Source organism: Schistocerca americana, chromosome 3 (genome assembly GCF_021461395.2).
Source record: "Schistocerca americana isolate TAMUIC-IGC-003095 chromosome 3, iqSchAmer2.1, whole genome shotgun sequence".
Classification (NCBI taxonomy): Eukaryota; Metazoa; Arthropoda; class Insecta; order Orthoptera; family Acrididae; genus Schistocerca; species Schistocerca americana.
Window position 1 is genome coordinate 295,146,259 of NC_060121.1, and position 24,733 is coordinate 295,170,991.

Genomic DNA, 24,733 nt, shown 5'->3' on the forward strand with positions numbered 1-24,733 from the left:
GTTATAGCTCAGACCACGAAATGCAAATATTGGTAACCAGTAAGGGCGCTGATGACAATAGTGTTAAGTGTCCTAAATCCAAAAACACCTTCACCTATTTGCCACGGAGTCTGGTAAGAAATTAAAGGGTGTGGTTTTAAATAAATGACAAGGGTTCTGGAGGAAGGATCAAATAAATATTATTAGCATGAAAACTGTTGCAAAGAAGCCAGTATGGTAGCAGGTGAACGCCGATGGTACTGTCCACAGCGACAAGAAGAACGCTGCGTTTCGGTTGATGATTGCCCGTCCCGCAGGGCGCTCGCTTTGCCAGGTGTCTCGTGACCCTGCCGCGCTACCCGCTCTGGCTCTGCTCGTGGGCCGAGGCTGGCAGCGTCTGGCTTTGCTAGGGCAGCGATGGCAGCCTGCGCACGTACTGGGGCGGCGCGTTGATGGAGACGCCGTTGTCGACGGTGGCGCCACGGTCGCTGAGGTGGCGGTGCCGCTTGCCGGGCAGGCTCTTGGCGATCTTGGGGTTGTACAGCTTGGGGTCGCTCACCATCCGCACGAAGAAGGAGCGCTTGTACGCCAGCGTCTCGCGCTTCTTCCGGTCCTCCAGGTCCAACACCTCGTCCACTGGTTCCGGCTGCAACAAAACCAAACCCATCAGCTACATGGCGGGCGGTAAGCGCATTCAGTAACTCGCTTACTATTCGAGATCAATAGCCAATTCAGTAATCTCCGGTTGGCCTTTTTCCTTTACCTCACTTAAAATTGTATGGTGACTCAAAGGTTCATCCCGTTTTATAAGACAATCTTTTACAAGAATGAAGGCAGATATTTGGCGTTTACGTTAAGTTACGTATCAAAACTAGAATTTCAGCACGACGCCAGATGTAAGTTGCTTGTTCACGTACCCCGAGTTTTTATGCGGTCCAATCACATTAATGTGATCATGGCCTAAGTGGCACGTCAACGACCAAGAGCCACTCACAGACGGCAGGTGGCATCACTAGCAGTGGAGGGTATACAAAGCCTGTCGGGGGGATGCGGAAAACAGTGCAGTCGTTATCGTAATGCAGAAACGAAGCGGTTTATCTACCCCAAAATGGGCATGATCATTGACTTTCGGGCCGAGGGTGGAAGCATTTCGGAAACGGCTAAGTTTCTAAACTGTTCTCGTGCCGTCGTGGTTAAAGTATACTGTGCATGGAAAAGTGGCGCTAACCAGAACCGGCGCCGAGGCAATTGTGGTGCACCGTCGGCCATAGATGACAGGCGTGAATGATGGCTGCAGAGATGGGTACTGGCGATTAGACGTGCAACTGTAGAGCAGCTGATTGCCCAGACAAACCAATGGGCTACCAACAGTGATCCTCAATAACAGTTCAGCAACCATAGCTGTGCATGGGCCTCCACTGCGGGTGTTTCCTTCATGCACCCCTGATGACTGCTGTACATTGGCGACGAACGCAACTGTACGTACACTGAGTGGCGAGATGTGATCTCAGATGGATCTCGTTTTATTTGAAATGGGTCAGATGGCCGTTTGGACGTATGGCGTGAAACGTCTCAAAGCAAACACCCTGGCCGGCTGGGGTGGCCGAGCGGCTCGAGGCGCTACAGTCTGGAACCGCGCGACCGCTACGGTCGCAGGTTCGAATCCTGCCTCAGGCATGGATGTGTGTGATGTCCTTAGGTTAGTTAGGTTTAAGTAGTTCTAAGTTCTAGGAGACTGATTACCTCAGAAGTTAAGTCCCATAGTGGTCTGGTTGGTTGGTTTGTGGGATTAAAGAGACCAGACTGCTGCGGTCATCGGTCCCTAAGTCCCAGAGCCATTTGAACCATTTGAGCCAAACACTCTGCAACAATTGTCGGAAGAGTCTTGGCCAGGGGATGGAACATTGTGGTCTGGGGAATGTTTTTGTGGTATTCCCTGGATGATATCGTCATTCGGGAAGGCATAATGGATCGACACAAGTATGCATCTATCCTTGTGGACCATGTTCAGCCCTACATGCAGTTTGTCATTCCTTGCCACGACGGCATTTACTAGCTCGGCAACGTAACGTGTCAGGGAGCTCGCAGCCTACATGCATGGTCTGAAGAGCACCAGGACGAGTTTACCGAACTACCCTGGCCACCAGACTCCCCAGAATCTGAGGTCTAGCGCAACAGAGCTGTTCGCTCCATGGAATTTCAACTGAGAGACCTAGCGCCGTTGGGCACAACACTGGAGCTGGCATGGTTCGAATGGCTCTGAGCACTATGGGACTTAACATCTGAGGTCATCAGTCCCCTAGAACTTAGTACTACTTAAACCTAACTAGCCTAAGGACATCACACACATCAAAGCCCGAGGCAGGATTCGAACCTGCGGCCGTAGCGGTAGCGCGGTTCCAGACTGTAGCGCCTAGAACCACTCAGTCACTCCGGCCGGCGGAGCTGGCATGGTTCCTCATACCTGTCGTTACCTTCCAGAACCTCACTGACGCTCTTCCTGCACATCTCGCAGTGGTTCGCGCTACAAGATGTGGCTACCCGGGCTTTTGACGGGTGGTCACATTAATGTGACTGCACAGTGTATGTCCGTGCGCGTAGTTACTGGTAGGGGCCTCACTGGCGCAGCTCACGAGCTCGTTCGTTGATTGCCCAACGTTCGTCCAACCGATATGATGTTAACACAGCAACAAAAGGTATTCTGCGTTTCGCCAGGTGCGATTCTGTTATAAATGGAGTTTATATAGAGAACAGCACCGCAGATGTTTGTCGTTCGTCCAGTGGAGGGCACGCTGAACACTTGTGAAAGGTAAATGGAAACTTTGAGTCTAAACATAACTGTAAAAATTTCAGCAGAGTTGTATGCACAGCCTTGTAAAAGAAATACTTTTGTAAAATCCCATGGGTTTTCTGAAAATAAAAACTTTCTAGTCCTACGTACAAATTAATATATTCCACAATTTCTATCTTGGTTAATGTAGGAGACAGAGTCTTCAGAAAGTGGATGAATCTTACTGAAACACCTCAATGTTCACAGAAATTCCTAAACCTAATTTGTCACATTTAATATTGCTTATATTAGAACTACTCCTGGATTCGTGGGAAAAGGACAATTTCATGCAGATCTATTCACCACGAGGTCTGGACCTAGTACACAGTACCATCAGCAGAGGGCGCTTTCGTCCGTTTCGTGACGTAACTCAAGATGGTGGGGGTAAATGGCGGAAAACGACTCTCCCTATGGTGAACATGAGTTTTTATTTTGTAGATAGTGTCTCTACCAGGAGATCTATTCAGTTACGTCGTATTAATGTACTGCACTTAAATAAAATGCACATCCTTGTGTTCCCAGGCAGTTTACTGACAAGGCATACGTATTATTATTTATGGAATGAAATGTACTGTTGCACAAAATAACTGAAAAATCAAGACTGCCACGTTTTCGGCATATATCCAGTTTATTATTCGGAGGCTTTTGAATAATGTGTATGATGACATACAAATTAATCATTAAGTGACTTCCAATTTATTTTTCAGAAACTATATATGAAGGGCTTATTTCAATAGTGGTACAAGTCCATTTTTGTTCATTGTGAGATACAGAGTCCTAAAGTTAAATGAGCCCTGAAAAATCTTCAGTTGAGATACCAGAAACATCCAAGCATATGTCTTCTTGCTAGAGATGAACCTTTCGTTCTGTTTGTTTGGATCATTAATTGCAGAAGCATTATTGGCAGAAAAGTGGATGTTATGGATTTGTTAGCTAAGTCTCTCACTGTTTTCAAACTCTCAGTTATATCTACCAATCTAACAGCAATGTTATGAGAAATGGTTTATGATATTATGTAAATGTGAATTGCGGAGAGAGCTTCCAAATACATTTTTGTTGTCTTTGATCTATAATAGTGAGAAATAGGAAATTATATTTAGATCAAACTATGAAACGGCAGTGAATACTGTGACTAAATATAAAGAAAAACCTCTTTTGGACATGGAACGGTGTCCAGCTGAGATGATGGTAATAAAATTACGTCGATTTTTAGAGATACTTTGGGCAGCAACGATGGTTTTATGATGTACCATGTGCCGAATGATAAGTCGACGAAAGAGAACACTGATTTAATTTATGTTCAACAGTCATATAGCAGAGATTCATGACGGGGATATATACATCTATCTGACAAAGAAACCATCTTGAAGCTGAGTGCAAGTCATGGTCGATGTTGCACGTGTTACCGTGTTCACTCCTATTCGTTTGATTCAGAGTTTGTTGATCGACTTGTTTCGTCTGCAACATTTCCAGAATTATTCATAATGTCTCATTATTGTATTTCGAAGTAATAGCATTCAAAGCTGCATTTTTCTGCGAGGGTTGAACGAAAAGTAATGCCTTCGCCTTCTATAATTGGGTTTGAATGGAAATATTTTAATAAATCAAACGCAGAAATAATCCTAAGAGTGTGAGCTTTATTCACCAATATTCACTTTTCCACATAATCACTAGCCAATTGGATACATATCTGCCAACGATGAACAAGTTTTCTGAAGGCGCCACGGAAGAAGCCGACACTCTGTTTCCTCAACCACAGTCACAATGATCTCTCAACGTCTTCATCAGAAGCATAGTGATGTCCCCGTATATCGTCTTTCATCATCAGGATGCATGGAGGATGCCGTACGGTGGTGAGATTCAGTCTCTGAAGTTCTGCTGTGGTAGCACGTGAAGTGTGTGGTCTGGCATTGTCATGCTGCAAGGACACATTTCCCTTTTCCTTTCGGGCCCTTGTTAGCTGTCGTTTCAGAGTTCGCAGCGGTTTGGTGTAACGTTCTGAATTTATTGTTGTTCCACGATCAAGGAAATCAACATGGATACCACCATCTGCGTGCCAGAACACTGTGGTCATGCTTTCTCCAGCTGAGGGCTGCGTCTTTATTTTCTTTTTCTGGGGCGACTCTTTGTGTCGCTATTCCATAGACTGACGTTTTATCTCCGGGTCGTAAAGGTGAACACATGTTTCGTCTCCTGTCACAATTGAATAGAGAAAGGCGTCACCTTCATTCTCGTAATGCGAGAGGAGTTCCTGGTAAATTTCATGTCCGTGCGCTTTCATTTCAGGAGTCAGCATCAAGGTATCCATTGTGCCAAGCAAAGCAATAATGTGACACATACGTTCTTCTGAAATGCCGATTGTGCTTGAAATTTGTCTCTGAGTAATACGACGATCGTCCTGAATCAATCTGTCAACATTTTGCTTGTGAAACTCAATGGTTGCTGTCGCAGGAAGTCCAACTCTTTGTTAGTCACGCAGGTCAGATTTCCCCGCCTCAACATCTTTAAACTTACTCGCCCAACAACGCACAGCACTCACATAAACACAATCACCATAAACTGCTTTCATTCTCTGATGAATCTCCCTTGTGGTGACACCTTCTGTTGTCAAGAATTCAATAACTGCAAGTTGCTAACATCGCTTTGACCGACCGTCGGCGCGGGGTTCCATACTTTACACTATAACAACACAACCGTTCAATGCTAAGGCTTCCTGCCAACTGTAGCTGTAGAGAAGAGGCTACGGAACAAGCCAGTACCACCGCATACCAATGCTGACAACTGTTGAAGAGTTACGAAGGTGGAGGCTTTACTTTTCAGTCAACCCTCGTATTTAAGCAGTATTTGAAACTGTTGTATCTATCAATCTAACAATCTAATAATTTTTGGATCGGTACTATGTACGCAATTCTAGAACTCTTAAAAGATGAAATTAGCTTTTTGTCAAGAAAAGTAAAGTATTGTTTTGCTGTGTGGTTTTCATTATACCTTATTTATTCATTGAGATGGTGATGCAATAACATAGGGTACTTTCAAACGGAACTATGTAGGTCGAGCTTCGGAAGGATAGCTGATTCAGCTAAAGAAGTAGCATATGTAGTTTCCTCTAATACTAATTTAACGATATTTCAGAACCTCGATAATGGAAATGAGTTATGAACATTGACAATACTCACCCCTTTGACTAATATCGTCTTGATGCCTTCAAAGCCTCCTTTAATGTAAACGGTAAACGTGAGCCCTAAGTAAACGTAATAAGTGACTGATCCTACGAATTCGTGAGATCCCGTCTTATACCTCTTAAGAGGAGACGCTGCTCACCCTTGGCAGTCAGCTTCACCGAATAAGCTCCGCAGTGTGTCCGTCGAGTTAGTAGGAGTGCTAATTTCCGGTTTTGTGTCGTAAAAGTGAAGGAAAGATTTTACGACGTACAGAAACAGCGTTCTCGCCGGACCATAAACTTCCAGCTTTAGTACTTGTCATTTTGGTGCAAAAGGAACAGCGTAATATTTCTTAGCAGGGAAATATACATAGCTGTGTGTTGTCGCTTCCAGTCTCTTTGTTTTTAGGCGCAAATGAAAATCCAATCATATTGTAAGTTAACTTCTCCAAGGTGCCTCGAAAATTTAGTCTAATCTATAAATATGATTTGGATCATCGATGTTGTATGTTACGGTTTATTTATGCTTTTGTTGTTGCTCTTGCTCTCCTTTGTGTCTACCAAAACAACAGTCATTTTCAAAATTAGAAATGAGAGAGGCAGCAACTACCGTAAGTTTTCTCATCAGTGTAATGACCTTTCGTTGCCTGTTCATCTGTTCATCTCACATCGAAAGATGTTAACACAATTTTTTTCTTTCTATTTATGTTGTTTTTCTCTACCAGTTAATTTCTTTGACAAAAATTATACTTGAGTTTTCTATTCGACATTCCAAATACCTCTATATTAGTGCCCTCACACACCTTTCTAACAACGAACGAGTCACAGTGTTTACAAACATGCGAATATACGTGGGGGTATTAAAATGTCTCGTTCTGCCACTAAACAACTGCATTTACTTATTTTCGATGTGGTTAAGTATGACGTCTTTGGACTTTGTCCAACGTCTTTCTAATGCGTGGATGATGTAGTTAACTGAAATTATCTGGCAGAAATTTCTCCTCCTTGGAAGAAAGCACATCAGTTTGAAACATTTTTAATAGTTAAGTCTATTAATGTTTCCCAAATATCAGGCTTATCGGTGTGTTAATTGAAAAACAATAGGTGGTTCCATTTGAGGTTATCTAGCAAGAAATTGCTGTACGCATTGTTTGTATCCTTCGTGTGTCCATATATCTACGACATTGGATTTATTCATGTTCTTCAGACGTTGGCACTACCGCCAAATTCATTTCGTGGAAGTGGTCCTCAAAACGCCGGTCTCTATATTTCCTGAGAATCATGCAATACCGCCTACTGAGAACAGGAGGAGAAAATCAAGACCATTTTTTTTTTTTTTTTTGGTTATCAGTCTACTGACTGGTTTGATGCGGCCCGCCACTAATTCCTTTCCTGTGCTAACCTCTTCATCTCAGAGTAGCACTTGCAACCTACGTCCTCAATTATTTGCTTGACGTATTCCAATCTCTGTCTTCCTCTACAGTTTTTGCCCTCTAAAGCTCCCTCTAGTACCATGGAAGTCATTCCCTCATGTCTTAGCAGATGTCCTATCATCCTGTTCCTTCTCCTTATCAGTGTTTTCCACATATTCCTTTCCTCTCCGATTCTGCGTAGAACCTCCTCATTCCTTACCTTATCAGTCCACCTAATTTTCAACATTCGTCTATAGCACCACATCTCAAATGCTTCGATTCTCTTCTGTTCCGGTTTTCCCACAGTCCATGTTTCACTACCATACAATGCTGTACTCCAAACGTACATCCTCAGAAATTTCTTCCTCAAATTAAGGCCGGTATTTGATATTAGTAGACTTCTCTTGGCCAGAAATGCCTTTTTTGCCATAGTGAGTCTGCTTTTGAGGTAATTCCTTGCTCCGTCCGTCATTGGTTATTTTACTGCCTAGGTAGCAGAATTCTTTAACTTCATTGACTTCGTGACCATCAATCCTGATGTTAAGTTTCTCGCTGTTCTCATTTCTACTACTTCTCATTACCTTCGTCTTTCTCCGATTTACTCTCAAACCATACTGTGTACTCATTAGACTGTTCATTCCGTTCAGCAGATCATTTAATTCTTCTTCACTTTCACTCAGGATAGCAATGTCATCAGCGAATCGTATGATTGATATCCTTTCACCTTGTATTTTAATTCCACTCCTGAACCTTTCTTTTATTTCCATCATTGCTTCCTCGATGTACTGATTGAAGAGTAGGGGCGAAAGGCTACAGCCTTGTCTTACACCCTTCTTAATACGAGCACTTCGTTCTTGATCGTCCACTCTTATTATTCCCTCTTGGTTGTTGTACATATTGTATATGACCCGTCTCTCCCTATAGCTTACCCCTACTTTTTTCAGAATCTCGAACAGCTTGCACCATTTTATACTGTCGAACGCTTTTCTAGGTCAACAAATCCTACGAAAGTGTCTTGATTTTTCTTTAGCCTTGCTTCCATTATTAGCCGTAACGTCAGAATTGCCTCTCTCGTCCCTTTACTTTACCTAAAGCCAAACTGATCGTCACCTAGCGCATTCTCAATTTTCTTTTCCATTCTTCTGTATATTATTCTTGTAAGCAGCTTCGATGAATGAGCGGTTAAGCTGATTGTGCGATAATTCTCGCACTTGTCAGCTCTTGCCGTCTTCGGAATTGTGTGGATGATGCTTTTCCGAAAGTCAGATGGTATGTCGCCAGTCTCATATATTCTACACACCAACGTGAATAGTCGTTTTGTTGCCACTTCCCCCAATGATTTTAGAAATTCTGATGGAATGTTATCTATCCCTTCTGCCTTATTTGACCGTAAGTCCTCCAAAGCTCTTTTAAATTCCGATTCTAATACTGGATCCCCTATCTCTTCTAAATCGACTCCTGTTTCTTCTTCTATCACATCAGACAAATCTTCACCCTCATAGAGGCTTTCAATGTATTCTTTCCACCTATCTGCTCTCTCCTCTGCATTTAACAGTGGAATTCCCGTTGCATTCATAATGTTACCACCGTTGCTTTTAATGTCACCAATGGTTGTTTTGACTTTCCTGTATGCTGAGTCTGTTCTCCTATTTATTTCATTCCTCAGGGACTTGTATTTCTGTATTCCTGATTTTCCCGGAACATGTTTGTACTTCCTCCTCTCATCAATCAACTGAAGTATTTCTTCTGTTACCCATGGTTTCTTCGCAGCTACCTTCTTTGTACCTATGTTTTCCTTCCCAACTTCTGTGACGGCCCATTTTAGAGATGTCCATTCCTCTTCAACTGTACTGCCTACTGCGCTATTCCTTATTGCTGTATCTATAGCGTTAGAGAACTTCAAACGTATCTCGTCATTCCTTAGTACTTCCGTATCCCACTTCTTTGCGTATTGATTCTTCCTGACTAATGTCTTGAACTTCAGCCTACTCTTCATCACTACTATATTGTGATCTGAGTCTATATCTGCTCCTGGGTACGCCTTACAATCCGGTATCTGATTTCGGAATCTCTGTCTGACCATGATGTAATCTAATTGAAATCTTCCCGTATCTCCCGGCCTTTTCCAAGTATACCTCCTCCTCTTGTGATTCTTGATCAGGGTATTCACTATTACTAGCTGAAACTTCTTACAGAACTCAATTAGTCTTTCTCCTCTTTCATTCCTTGTCCCAAGCCCATATTCACCTGTAACCTTTTCTTCTACTCCTTCCCCTACAACTGCATTCCAGTCGCCCATGACTATTAGATTTTCGTCCCCCTTTACATACTGCATTACCCTTTCAATATCCTCATACACTTTCTCTATCTGTTCATCTTTAGCTTGCGACGTCGGCATGTATACCTGAACTATCGTTGTCGGTGTTGGTCTGCTGTCGATTCTGATTAGAACAACCCGGTCACTGAACTGTTCACAGTAACACACCCTCTGCCCTACCTTCCTATTCATAACGAATCCTACACCTGTTATACCATTTTCTGCTGCTGTTGATATTACCCGATACTCATCTGACCAGAAATCCTTGTCTTCCTTCCACTTCACTTCACTGACCCCTACTATATCTAGAGTGAGCCTTTGCATTTCCCTTTTCAGATTTTCTAGTTTCCCTACCACGTTCAAGCTTCTGACATTCCACGCCCCGACTCGTAGAACGTTATCCTTTCGTTGATTATTCAATCTTTTTCTCATGGTAACCTCCCCCTTGGCAGTCCCCTCCCGGAGATCCGAATGGGGGACTATTCCGGAATCTTTTGGCAATGGAGAGATCATCATGACACTTCTTCAAATACAGGCCACATGTCCTGAGGATACACGTTACGTGTCTTTAATGCAGTGATTTCCATTGCCTTCTGCATCCTTATGTCGTTGATCATTGCTGATTCTTCCGCCTTTAGGGGCAATTTCCCACCCCTAGGACAAGAGAGTGCCCTGAATCTCTATCCACTCCTCCACCCTCTTTGACAAGACCGTTGGCGGAATGAGGCTGAGTTCTTACGCTGGAAGTCTTCGGCCGCCAATGCTGATTATTTATCAAAATTTAGGCAGTAGCGGGGATCGAACCCGGGACCGAAGACGTTTTATTATGAATCAAAGATGCTACCCCCTTTTTTTTTTATTCTTTGTTGATCTCATTTTGTTCTATTTTGTTCGTTGTATATGATCGGGGCCGACGTCTCATGACACCTGTTGAAGTTGTTCGTTGAACCGTTCACTCAGTTTTTTTATTACAGAGGGTAGCTAAACCCTCTGACCGAACACGCTGAGCTACTGTGTCGGCTCCCTAGACCACGGGTACATACCATATGACAATATTAGTCATATGACAATATTAGTAACTATTGCTGTCTGCTTCATCACGCAGTCTCACATGTCACCAAGGTTAATTCTACTATGATACAGATGCTTCGCTTGGGTGCCCTTAAGCATGGTCCACGATTTCCATATTTCTGGAGCCCTGAAGAAAGACGTTCGTGGCCATCGATTTACTTCGGACAAAGAGGTGTATGCCTGGGTATAATCATGGTTTAGTAGGCAATAACAAACAATTTTTAGTGCAACAGCATCTGCAAGTTCACAAACGTTTTTCCTTGAAGGCACTGATCGTCTTGTCGCAGGGTGAGATAAATGTATCAACAATTATGGCGATCACTTTTGAAATAATAAGAAGATTTCTTTCTGTCTCCCATCTGTCTCGTTTGAGTGTGACTGCTTCCTCTTCTATCCATCTATACTTAGAGCGTGATTCAGCTGTCCCTACCTATAGCTTTTATGCAACTCGCTATGTCCTCAAATACCGTGCTTGATTTTCATACTCTCTCCTTCGCTACATGCAGACTATTAGCCCTACAGAAAAAATGAACAGAACCTTTATCTAAGAAATTTAATGTAGTTAAATTTCGTACTGGGATCCGTTTTTGCTAGAGATTGTAGATGTTGAATTATTAATGAAAAACTTACAAAAGCGACCTTCAAATGCGTTTTTCTTGAATAACTCGAAAACTGTGGCTTCCAGTGACAATGTATCCCAGTACAAAATTTAACTACTCTAAGTTAAATTTCGCACAAAACGTCCCGTTCATTTTTGTTAGGACTTACAGTTTGCACTTGGCTAGCGAGAGAATATGAATATCTCATGGGTGGTTACTGAAAGCATTGTGGGTTGCATAAAACCCATAGGTAAGAGCAGCCGAATCATCCAGTATATAAATTAAAGTTCTTCATAACATTTTCCTGTCTGTAGATGAATCTGAATCTCTGTAACTACTGTAGTGATTTTGATACAGTTTTCACTGTTATGTAGACTGATTAATGAGCAAGGCTTGTGTGTATAATTTATTAATACAGGGTGTACATGAAGTCTGGGAATACTTTCAATTATTTATTGCATAAGAACCAACCATTGTAAAGATATCGTACATATGTCATTTTGAAGAGAAACCCTGAAAGTTTTTTTCATATGTACCGCCACAGCGTACTTTGGTAATTTGCCGATAGTCAGCGCTAGTCGTCAACATGACGAGTTCAGGTGCGGAGCGAGCTTTCAGTGTGTTGGAGTTCGTGTGCTATAGCTGTTCAACGAATGTTTAGAACGAAGTACGGTAAGAAGCCACCAACAAGGATGGCCATTTACCACTGGCACAACAGATTCGTGGGTACCGGAACACGGAGCTGCCGCATCGGTGGATCGACCGTGCTGCAGAAGGAGACAGTTGTTTCATGAAATGGCCTCCCCAATCACCAGACCTCACTCCGTTTGACTTTTTCCTGTGGGAACACATTAAAGATCTGGTGTAGGTACCGCCTCTACCACGTGATGTAGCAGAGCTCCGGGAGAGAATACGGGAAGCGACTGCCACAGTCAATGATGGCATGCTGGGACGGGTACTGACGTCTACTGGGTCACTCATGGTTCGCATATCGAATGTTTTTTTTTTTAAAAAAGACTTTCAGTGTTTCTCTTCAAAATCCAATATGTATGACATCTGTACAATGTTTAGTTCTTGTGCAATAAATAATTGAAAGTGTTGCCGAACTTTATGTACACACTACATTCCACTTAAATTTTTTGAAATATGCTTATAATTCAAAGCCCCCTGCTTCGTCTTCCTGTCTCTATATAAAGGCTAATCTCAGGCGCTACTGTGAGGATTTTGATATTGTTTTCACTAATAGACAGACTGATTCACGAGGAAGGTTCTTGAGCACATAAGGTGGGATTAAGGCCACGTGACTGGAGTGCCAGACCAGCCAGACCTGCGAGACAGGCGCGAGCTGCTGCCGACTTCCTGAATGATCTGTGACGTAGAATATATCAGCTATTGCTTTAATTGTTTTACATTATGAGGACAAGATGATATTCGTTTATCTATCTTTATTCTCTGAGCTCTAATTACAACTCTAATCAGTGGCCCGTAAACAAAATTACCACTAGACGTTCGTCCAACCATTAATATTTGTGAGAGAAGGGAGGGGGTGAAACGCATATCCTGCTCCTCTCGAATAACACAAAGGGGACCACCGAGCTTACCGTCCCCGTCCGACGAACGGATCACCATCAACAGTGCCAAATGCCCTCGTTGCACACAAGTTTAAATTTAACCCAGGACGTTGGTACAAAGACTGCTGATAAGGAACTTTATGCCACCACCTCTTCTTCCACTGTAAGCCGCATACTGGCAGTGGAAACGTCATTCACCACCAGGTTTCGAAATGGATTAATCCCGAGTCGGCCGACACCGCATAGGCGGCAGGTAAAGTTCTAGGTTTTCTGCTACTGTGTTCCACAGTTGTTTCTCGGGGAACGTGGCTGTCTGCGGAAGTGGGCAATTGAAACCCTTCACCTCCCGCTCTGTCGACATCATTAGGAACGGGGCAGCGGATAAACTGTAGATTAACGAAGAAGGGAGAGGCGTTTACTGGATATGGCCGGAATCTGTACATAGAAATTGGAGGAATGTACTACTTATGACCTGCATAAACTCTTCATCGCAGAATATGCGCCGATTTTCTTCAGGGATGTTTTAAATTATAAGACTACGACAGAAAAGTAAGACACTGAGACCTACACTTTTAATCCACAACCCATGATACATAGCGTGATGCTGGCCACATGTGCACTATTACCATTAATTAAGAGTAGTTCCTGCTCTGTTAGATCATGACTGATTCGTAGGACAGACTACTGCATGAATCTCTCTGTGCGAACCAACAATTTTTCAAATGTTTCTTATTACGAAGTATTTGCGATAAAATGCTAATATATTCTTTGATTCCTCTTGGGGCTGGAAACAGACTGGGAAGCATCGTACAAGAAGCGATGCAAGGCCCACATAGGTTACAAAACAATAAAATGGTGCAGTGCAACCAGTCACAACCATTCTGCTCATAATAACGCCCACAGCCATGAAGAGCTCTTAGGAAATTCTTCAAACATTTGTCATTAACGACACCCACTTCAGCGATGTTACGTTTCAGAGTGTGTGAAATAGGTGTATTTAAGAATTTTTTAAACTACTGAATAAGAAACTTAATTTCTCTTTCGTTCAATTTCACTAACCACCAAATAACGGGAATTTTCCTTTCAAATGCGGAAGTTGTTTCTGTTGCACCATTTAAATCGAAGTCACGTTTTCCGTTTGTTACCTAATTGTAGGAACCGTCACATTTCCTGTATCGCATTCGCTAATCGATACAGTCTCCAAAGTTATGATTAGCGGTGTCCATCCTTGATCGTTTTCACAACGCTCGCAGAATATGCATGGTCAACTGTGATGATCGTTAGGTCAGCGTGTGTTACCCCCACTCATTGAAACCTCTTTAGAGCCGACGGTAAGGCCAGTAACTTTTACTTAGGAGAGGATTGAAAGGGGTCTGCTTAGTTTAGTGACGATAACTAAGAACATACACTCCTGGAAATTGAAATAAGAACACCGTGAATTCATTGTCCCAGGAAGGGAAAACTTTATTGACACATTCCTGGGGTCAGATACATCACATGATCACACTGACAGAACCACAGGCACATAGACACAGGCAACAGAGCATGCACAATGTCGGCACTAGTACAGTGTATATCCACCTTTCGCAGCAATGCAGGCTGCTATTCTCCCATGGAGACGATCGTAGAGATGCTGGATGTAGTCCTGTGGAACGGCTTGCCATGCCATTTCCACCTGGCGCCTCAGTTGGACCAGCGTTCGTGCTGGACGTGCAGACCGCGTGAGACGACGCTTCATCCAGTCCCAAACATGCTCAATGGGGGACAGATCCGGAGATCTTGCTGGCCAGGGTAGTTGACTTACACCTTCTAGAGCACGTTGGGTGGCACGGGATACATGCGGACGTGCATTGTCCTGTTGGAACAGCAAGTTCCCTTGCCGGTCTAGGAATGGTAGAACGATGGGTTCGATGACGGTTTGGATGTACCGTGCACTATTCAGTGTCCCCTCGACGATCACCAGTGGTGTACGGCCAGTGTAGGAGATCGCTCCCCACACCATGATGCCGGGTGTTGGCCCTGTGTGCCTCGGTCGTATGCAGTCCTGATTGTGGCGCTCACCTGCACGGCGCCAAACACGCATACGACCATCATTGGCACCAAGGCAGAAGCGACTCTCATCGCTGAAGACGACACGTCTCCATTCGTCCCTCCATTCACGCCTGTCGCGACACCACTGGAGGCGGGCTGCACGATGTTGGGGCGTGAGCGGAAGACGGCCTAACGGTGTGCGGGACCGTAGCCCAGCTTCATAGAGACGGTTGCGAATGGTCCTCGCCGATACCCCAGGAGCAACAGTGTCCCTAATTTGCTGGGAAGTGGCGGTGCGGTCCCCTACGGCACTGCGTAGGATCCTACGGTCTTGGCGTGCATCCGTGCGTCGCTGCGGTCTGGTCCCAGGTCGACGGGCACGTGCACCTTCCGCCGACCACTGGCGACAACATCGATGTACTGTGGAGACCTCACGCCCCACGTGTTGAGCAATTCGGCGCTACGTCCACCCGGCCTCCCGCATGTCCACTATACGCCCTCGCTCAAAGTCCGTCAACTGCACATGCGGTTCACGTCCACGCTGTCGCGGCATGCTACCAGTGTTAAAGACTGCGATGGAGCTCCGTATGCCACGGCAAACTGGCTGACACTGATGGCGGCGGTGCACAAATGCTGCGCAGCTAGCGCCATTCGACGGCCAACACCGCGGTTCCTGGTGTGTCCGCTGTGCCGTGCGTGTGATCATTGCTTGTACAGCCCTCTCGCAGTGTCCGGAGCAAGTATGGTGGGTCTGACACACCGGTGTCAATGTGTTCTTTTTTCCATTTCCAGGAGTGTATTTTCAATTCCAATAGAGAGGCGGTGATATTTCTGGTAGTATTTGTACCAGTTATAGGCCGATGATAAGTAATGTATTTAATGTAGTTGGTAACAACATTAGCTGACGGGCGTAGTAACCATCTTTTGGCAAATGAAGTTTCTTTGTCCTAGCACATGAGTCAATTCTTCTGGAAGCAAGCTTTATGATACAAACAATAGACTTCCGTCTTATATATCACCCTGTCGTATTTCGCTGTTCTTTCTTTCCATAATGACTAGCAGCTATTTTTAGCTATTATTGTCAAATCAAAATTCAGTGAACAAGCAATTAATGAATAAGTAAATGTGGTAAAGAAAATCAAGTAAATGAACTTGATAAAAAATAAAAAAGATAGATACAATGTGGTACCGTAAACTATACATCCCGGTGATTAGCTGTAGCATGAGAATAGGTCAGATAGACCGTTTTACCTGATCTTTCTCCACGTTGTAGGTCTCCAGCAGCTCAGTGGCGATTTCAGTGATGACGTCCCACGCATGGTCTGTAACACACGAAGATTCATTTAGGATATGAGGCCACAATTAAGGAATATACTGCCACGGAGATCCACAAAGTATTCGAGAAATGGCATGCTTCGAAACTAATTAAACAAGCATAGCACATGAGCGAGAAGCAGTGAAACTGACAGGAAATTGGGTCAAACAGGAAGAGCGCGACTGCTAGAGAAGAAATATGCCACTGATGACTAAGGGGCGAAATTTGATGTTGTGGTTAACGTATGAGAGCGGGAGTCACTTGAGATGTTCTATGCGTTACACGAACGTCCTACAGATAACGTAAATGGAATGTCGATAAAGGCACTGAATGATGCGTTATGTTGCTTCCTGACTCTCTTAGTTATGATATAAAAAGGACTGTTTTCTGTGTGGGGCAGCTGCTATCCTCACCCGTAAAACATTGGTGTTCATTATCTCTATATTACCTATTTTCAAGGCTGTATTTCATTGAGCTGGTACATATTTTGTACCAGTAAATACGATTACTGAAACTGTCACCCCTCAATATGATTTCTGTTTCAGTTTCGATTACACGGAACGTTTAAATATTTGTAACCTCCACACGTCACCTCTGTTGCCGCAGACGTTCGCTACGAAACTCAAAGCACCTATATGGTGAGTTCACTGGGCGAGAGTACCGGGCTAGCAGCCTTCGCACCATTCTTCCCCACCTTTAAGAGTCAATACGTGGGGGCACACCTTGCTTCTAACGCTCCTCGCACCCCTAACTAAAATCGACCATGTTAAAGTGAGTGCATAGTACCTTTCATTCTTACACCATCAACACGCAACGGGACATTCTGCATAGCTTTTGACTACGTCAGGCATGCCAACATGCACTAGAGCCGACTGGTTATTTTATTGCTGATTTTGTGAATAAACTGGTTGATTCTTTAATAACAACACTGGAGTAGTTGTAAACGACATATATCGTTTTGGTGGATAAATACGGTATTGCAATGCCCGTGTTATCCATAAATACGACGCAAAGTTCCTTCGGATATGCCTAACACCGGGCAAGAGACTTTCAAGTAAAATGTCTCCCCTGTACGGGAATACACGTAATGGAAGTACGACTGCAGGATGTAGACACATGGTTGACGACGGATGGAAGTGTTTGGGTCTGGTCGCGAGTCGTGCTCGGGTAGCCAAATGGTAAGGCGACCGCTCGCGCTAAATGGGAAATCTGCATTCGAGTCCCAGTCCGGCACAAATTTTCATTGTCACCATTCCATCACACACCTGATGGCTGTCCATAATCCCAGCTGCCCAATACATTGGATGATTTATATCGCAGCTGAGTACTTGAAGATAGTTTCCTCCACACTGCTGGTCGAACGCCACTTCCACCTAGATAATCATTCCGTCTTCAGGCCACGAGTGGCCTACCGGTACCATCCGACCGCCGTATCATCCTCAGTGGAGGATGCGGATAGGAGGGGCGTGGGGTCAGCATTCCGCTAACCCGGTCGTTATGATGGTATTCTTGACCGAAGCCGCTACAGTTCGGTCGAGTAGCTCCTCAATTGGCATCACGAGGCTGAATGCACCCCGAAAAACGGCCACAACGCATGGCGGCCTGGATGGTCACCCATCCAAGTGCCGATCACGCCCGACAGCGCTTAACTTCGGTGATCTCACGCGAACCGGTGCAGCCACTGCGGTAAGGCTGTTGCCGTCCACCTAGATAATCAGCGATCTGAATGTTACTATAACTAAAATTTAGTTCGAGTGTAAACTACTGGGTACTGTGCGAGCTTCATTTTCAGTCATGAAGTTTTACTTTTTTTGTTGCAGTTAACTTAAATAGTATTTTCTGTTTTATGGTTTAGTTATAGTTCTGAATATACTACAATTAAGCCAAAGTAAATAATCGTAATATAACTATAATGGTAAGTAAATTATTTCAGTATAAATAAGTTCTTCACTGGAACTTACCTTTCTAGACATAGTCCTACTGCAAGTTGCATCCCCTGTCTCTCTCTTTTATCTTTGAATTAGCTACCCATAAATGTACAATTGTATGTGAACTTCAAATGATAGCGCAACATGGCTTTGAATATTAAAAACGTATTTTTACTATCTTCCTTAAGCGAACGAGAGGATTTGAGACAACTAAAAAAAAAAAAAAAAAAAAAAAAAAAACGGATTAAACAGAGTAATATTACCAACATAGGCTATTGTCTAACCCAGCTGCTTAAGGGGACACTTTACCCTAAATTTTTTTCAAGAATATTTTAGTGGCTATTTAACATCTTTCGAGTGTTGAGTCTAAGGTCACAAAATGATTTGGATGCATTAGTATTACAAGTACGTCTACGAAATATTCGACATATGGGCTGCACCCGTGAAACACTGCCAGCTGCTAAAGAGGTCAAGACAGTATCTGTCTATCAGAGATTTGCACCTGATACACTACTAGCAAGATGCACTAATAATGACAAGGCACCAAGTGAAAATAAAGGTTTGCCCAGTGTCATCTGGCCCAGATGTCTCCCCCCGCCCAACCCCCCTCCCCCCCCCCCCCCCAACCCCGCGAAAAAGATATTTTGGGTGTGGTTCTCAGTTGAGCATGGTATGTTTTGAAGACTGAAGACAGCAGGAGTCACAGCACTCCTTTATCTCCCTCCCAGAAGAACATTTGCTTATCTATAGATCAACGACGGATCAAACAGTCCACAAGACGCTGGCTGAAGTAGGAAAAATTCAAGAAAAAAGGCTACTCTGATCTTCAGATTACAAGACGAAGAAGACCTGCTGGAGCAAGTAAGAAAAACGCATTGTAGTGGTGAATTTTAAAGGGTATGTGTATCGTATTAACATTCATTTTTTTAATAAAATTTTAACATTCATTTCCTGTAAGTTTGTTTTTCTAAGTTCAGTCCCAACATTTTATCGATAATATGAACTAGTCTCAGTGACATATTTCAGGAAGTAGTATGAGGCATTTGCATACTTCTATGCATTAACATTGTCGAAAATTATCACATTTATGTACCGATAATTAAAGAAAATGTAAGTTCGAAACTGGAAAAAATACTGGAAGTACATTAATAACATTTCTCATAAAATGAATGCACAGAACTGTTGGAATATGTGAATATACCTAAAAAATACCATTAAATCATATTAAAAATTCAAAACTCCAATACTAATGAAGTTCTGGACTTCAGAGTCTGAGTATACATGATTTTAAAATTCGGTAGAAATCAGGAAAGTCGAAGAAAAGTTAAACGCCTAGTTGGAGTCTATCTTTGAGTGTCATGGTTATAATCATAATGCCTGGAGTTCAAAGAGCATACTGGCTAACCTTAAGTCAAACCTTTACAAAAGTAACTGTTTCATGAGATGACTCGATATAGCTGTCAGGAATTTTAAGAACTGCGTGTTTGCAGTCAGCTGTACAGATATATTATTTATTTTCTACCTGTTTCGGTCGTAGTGACCGTCTTCACGGAAGACTATATCAACAAAAACAAATGAACAATTTATACACAGGATAAAACAAGTAAGCTGTCCAGCTGATCAAGGTAAACATGTCTAAGTAATTACAAGTAAGATGCAGGCTACATTACACGGATTTGAAATTCAGCTTCCAACTGGATGAATTAAAAACCATCACAGTGATAAAATGTATACCGACACACGTATAACACGCCATGATTTCGATACCAGCACAAAACTAGTTTCATTGATATGAAACGGAACGATCATTAACGTAATATACGAGGAATGATCTCTCCTGATACGTGTATGTCAAATAATTTAAACATGTGTCAGACTCTAGATGTCTTACAGTGCAAAAATCATCTTTCAGGAGTCGATTTGTGTCATATACAGGATGTTAGGGCCATAAGTGCAGATATTTTTATTGGCAACTGAGGATGTTGTTGTTGTTGTTGTTGTTGTTGTTGTCGTCGTCGTCGTTGTTGTCTTCAATCCAAAGACTGGTCTGATGCAGCTCTCCATGCTACTCTATCCTGTGGAAGCCTCTTCATCTCCGAGCAACTACTGTAACCTACATCCCTCTGAATCTGCTTACTGTACTCATCTCTTGATCTCCTTCTACTATTCCCCCCCCCCCCCCCCCCCTCCCAAGCTTCCCATCAGTACTAAATTTGTGATCCCTTGATGTCTTAAAATGTGTCCTGCCAACCGATCCCTTCTTTTAGTCCGGTTGTACCACAATTTTCTTCTCTGCCCAATTCTATTCAGTACGTCCTCACTAGTTACACGATCTATCCATCTAATCTTCAGCATTCTTCTGTAGCACCACATTTTAAAAGCTTCTATTCTCTGCTTCTCTAAACTGTTTATCGTCTTGTTTCACTTCCATATGTGGCTACACTACATACAAATACTTTTAGAAGGGACTTCCAGACACTTAAATATACACTCGATGTTAACAAATTTCTCTTCTTCAGAGACGCTTTTCTTGGAATTGCCGGTCTACGTTTTATATCCTTCCTACTTCGATCATCATCAGTAATTTTCTTCTCAAACAGCAAAACTCATGGACTACTTTGAGTGTCTCATTTCGTAATCTAATGAACACATTACACCAGTATTTACTTCATCTGCAGACTAATAATTATAGCTGTTACGAGCAGAATGTTTTTAGGTACTTCTGAGTACACGTGGCAAGAACAAGCCATGAATGCTTATATTCCTCTGGGCGGCAGGTCAGGTGTTGAAGAGTGGATACATGGACGCAAAACGTTTAATCTATACTGACAGACATAGTGTACTGAGTGGCGCAGTTACGACCATGCAGAAAACTTCAGATAGTAAATTATGTGAGCTGTGTTTGTGGGAAGACTCTTAGACACAGCGAAAAAACAATTAACACACTGAAGTAGGTACATATTAAAGTACCAATGATCTCAATATTTGCCCTTAAACACTGAATATTGTCAACTATCAATAAAATGTATACCATGAACGTCTATCTCCGAAAGAATATGCGACTAATATTTACAATGCGTCTGTGTTGTTAACAGTAAGAAGACACATAGTGGTCATAAGAAACGGCACAATGAAAAATATCTATTAAAGATTGCCTCTCATAAGTAATTATCTTATATAGATACGACAGACGAGAATACATCCTCTCTACAGTCCATAATGAGTTAGGTCATACAAATATCTCAGTTAAAATTTATTGATAATAACTGCCCTTATATAACTTTATGTGAAGAACTTGTTACCATGTCACATTTAATTTACTAATACAAGACAGCACAGTACTTATGTATATATGGGAAATCTTTACATTGTAAGGATGATCTCATAGTAACAGATTTGTACTATACATAACGATAATAAATTACATCAATAAAACGTAGAGTGTGAAGTTATGTCAAGAGTAAATAGAATTAACTATCCCGCTGAATACAAGACCAATTATATGGCAAAAGTAATAAAAAAAACAAAAATTACAAAAACTATACCTCATGTCTGTGTCAAAAGAACACGAAACATAGGTACAGCACACAATTTAGACCTCTGGTATAGAACAGTCTAGACCTCAGGCTCTGACAGTCTCTCGTAAGATATATAAGTATCATCTTACTCATTTGGACAATCATAGGGTACTGTTTATTGAGGATCATAGGAGTAATAACCAGAATTACCTAAGCAGCACACTTCTGGCATGAAGATAAGAAAGATGTAGAATATAAGACATCATGAAGTTCTCGAAAAAGGTTTGTTCTTCAGTTTCTTTGCCTCATTTAAAATATTGTCAGGGTGTCATTTTGTATTATAAAAAATATCTTCTAGTAAGTTCATACCTATACATGTATCAATTTTGGGTATTAATTTCATATCATTTTCTATATTAGCAGCAATGCGTACACATGATTTCACATGTGCTCCTAAGGCTGAGGAACCAGAATGGCTGGAATGTACATGAAATCTAATCATTAAGTTCCTACCTGTTTGTCCCTCTTCTCACATTGTATATAATTGCTTGATCATATATCAACTTCTCTTCCAAGATATTTTGAAGTTTACGCCTCACATCATTCTCTATACGAAATGGTATACTCACATTACTTTTCGTGAAAATTTGGTTAATTTTATCAGAGATTTTACCTACATAGTGCGAGATTTTACAAAAATAAAAACGTAAAGCCAATTCTCCCCTAATATCACTACAGGGCTGCATAAAATGGCACTGTATTAGGGAGGAATGATGTTCAAATATCCCTCTGCATCCTGGTTACGATTGCGAAGGGTTTCCACGATTGACTTCATTAGAACATCTCTATCGTTTTTTGAACTAGAACACTGCCGATTTCTTCCTCCATTTTAGTCGTACTTGAGTTTATAGTTCATTTGACGTTTTTTTTAGTTCATGACGTCATCTTAAGGATACCTCTAACTTTCTCGTTGTCTTAATACAGTTCTTCTATGCCGTAAAATACTGAATGTCGTAGGTCCGCTTCGCCATCTGCGACTCCTTATTCTAATTGAATACTTCATAAAGGGGGAAATGTTGAAATGTTGAACTTTCCTCTTAAAATAAAATAACATGTCGGACAGGGGCCAGATCCTTGATAGCTCTGTCTCGTCAAGAACGCTTTACGTAAAACCTCAGAGCTTCATTCCGCTAATATGTCTCCCCTGCGATTCCTAATTGTCAAATTAGAGGGAGAGTTTATTGGGAGTACCAGACGTATGGAAGACATTTTTATCCGATCAACAGGACCACCTGTTTCATGGAACACCAGGTTCTGCATGGAGTAATTATAATTTATGAATAGGAGACGCAACTCTGAACTTGGAATCACGAGGCAATTGTCTACAACCTAATCTAATTGACTAACCGCAATGTACAATTTATTTCCCCACTAAGATTTACGCCAATGTACAGTTTATTTCCGCACTAAGACTAAGTGTTCACTGGGATAAAAAAGTTAATAAATATATATGTAAAGTAGCATAAAGTGTGTGTTTTCGGTGGTATTCACTTTGCCAAACGTGTGCCACTAGACAGTAACAACAAAAATAATTTAGAATATCACTGAGGAGGACCACTGCAACAGGCACGCGCAGCCACTACCAGCGAGAGGAACTCGAGTTTAATGTCCCATCAAGCGCGGTGTTTTTGAGGAAAGTATGCCGCCTTTCACTGAACGTGGCAGACGGAAAGAGTTAATGGGAACTTGATCCTCTCTGTTCCACCATACGTGCCTGGAAGTTGCAACACGCCTCCATCACAATATCAAGGGCGAATAACTACGATTTCAGATCGTTTAGATAGTAGTAAAGACTTCACAGCGGTATTGCTGTTTTTCGTGTGTTTGTTACTGCCTACCAAAATGAAAGAAGAAGTTAAAGAAAATGACAACACAAATTTTGTTTACGCCAAAATGAGAAAAAAGATGATAGTATTAAGTTTGGTTTTCACGACACTGAAGTTAGAATAAAGCTTGCTTCTTCGTTAAAGCATTAACTGTATAAAGTGTGATTTTGCGAAATAGTACAAGCGTATATGACGGTCTAATGTTAAATTTGGAAAAAATTATTTCCTGAAAACAAAAAAATATGATTGTACAGGAAATTAAATTTTAACTAGAGTTTGAATTACATGAAAATCTTTCCCAGATAGCGAACATGGCCAAAAAAATCCACGAGGTTGTAAAAAAGATTTTTGTTAAACAAGTTAACAGCTGCATCTCCGATCTAAAATTGTTAAAGGAGAAAATTGTAGGGCTTAAAGAGATCTATCGATCGCTTTTTTATAAGTATCGACTGCTTTGTTACGTTTCGAGATATTTTGTAGAAACCACTAAAAATAGGGTTCTCTATAGTCCGTTAACATTCACAGTCTCATACTTGCTCTTTGCTGTAAGTATAGCGCGCAGTAAGTCAAAAAAGTACATGTTTGAAAATTTTTTAAATTAATTTTTGAGGTATGTTAATTTTCTTTTAGAAAACAAAGCGCTCCCGATAATTGGCTAAATTTTCTTAGCTGATGGACCTAAACTAACTGTTTAAGTCTTAGTTTTTTCACAAAGAGTTGCACTACCACGCTATTAAATAATTTTTCCGTATTTATTAACTGTAAGGATGAAAAAAGCTTCGAATAACATGCACTTTTGAAGTGTGGTTTTTAAGTAACTATCTCAGTCTTTATTTTATACAAATAACTTTTGTAGAAAGAGACGGCTGAAATTTTTCCACGAATTAAACGTAATTGTTCTACGACATTCTGTAGCCGAGATAAACTCCAGAAAAATCTAGTGGATGCAAATAACATTTTAGAGCGATATTCGTGATGGAGGTTAATATTGTACAAGTATAACGTAAGCACCACTAATAAAACAAAACATTTACGGTATTATAATTTCGTGATGCCTTCAGCAGCCTTTCTCTTTATTTCATATACGATTGCACGATTTCGGCCTTAGGATATTTA

At 41.9% G+C, this 24,733-nt stretch overlaps 1 protein-coding gene across 1 annotated transcript in view; it reads right to left on the minus strand.

Annotated features, from left to right (window-relative positions):
* Nucleotides 1-24,733, minus strand: part of LOC124606038 (aromatic-L-amino-acid decarboxylase) — a 309,333-nt gene that overhangs the window by 141,168 nt on the left and 143,432 nt on the right. Inside the window, exons 8-9 of the mRNA XM_047138002.1 lie at nt 16,222-16,292; nt 417-625 (exon numbers count right to left, since the gene is read on the minus strand). Coding sequence (XP_046993958.1) covers nt 417-625; nt 16,222-16,292 — 280 coding nt within the window. The remainder of the gene's footprint in view (nt 1-416; nt 626-16,221; nt 16,293-24,733) is intronic.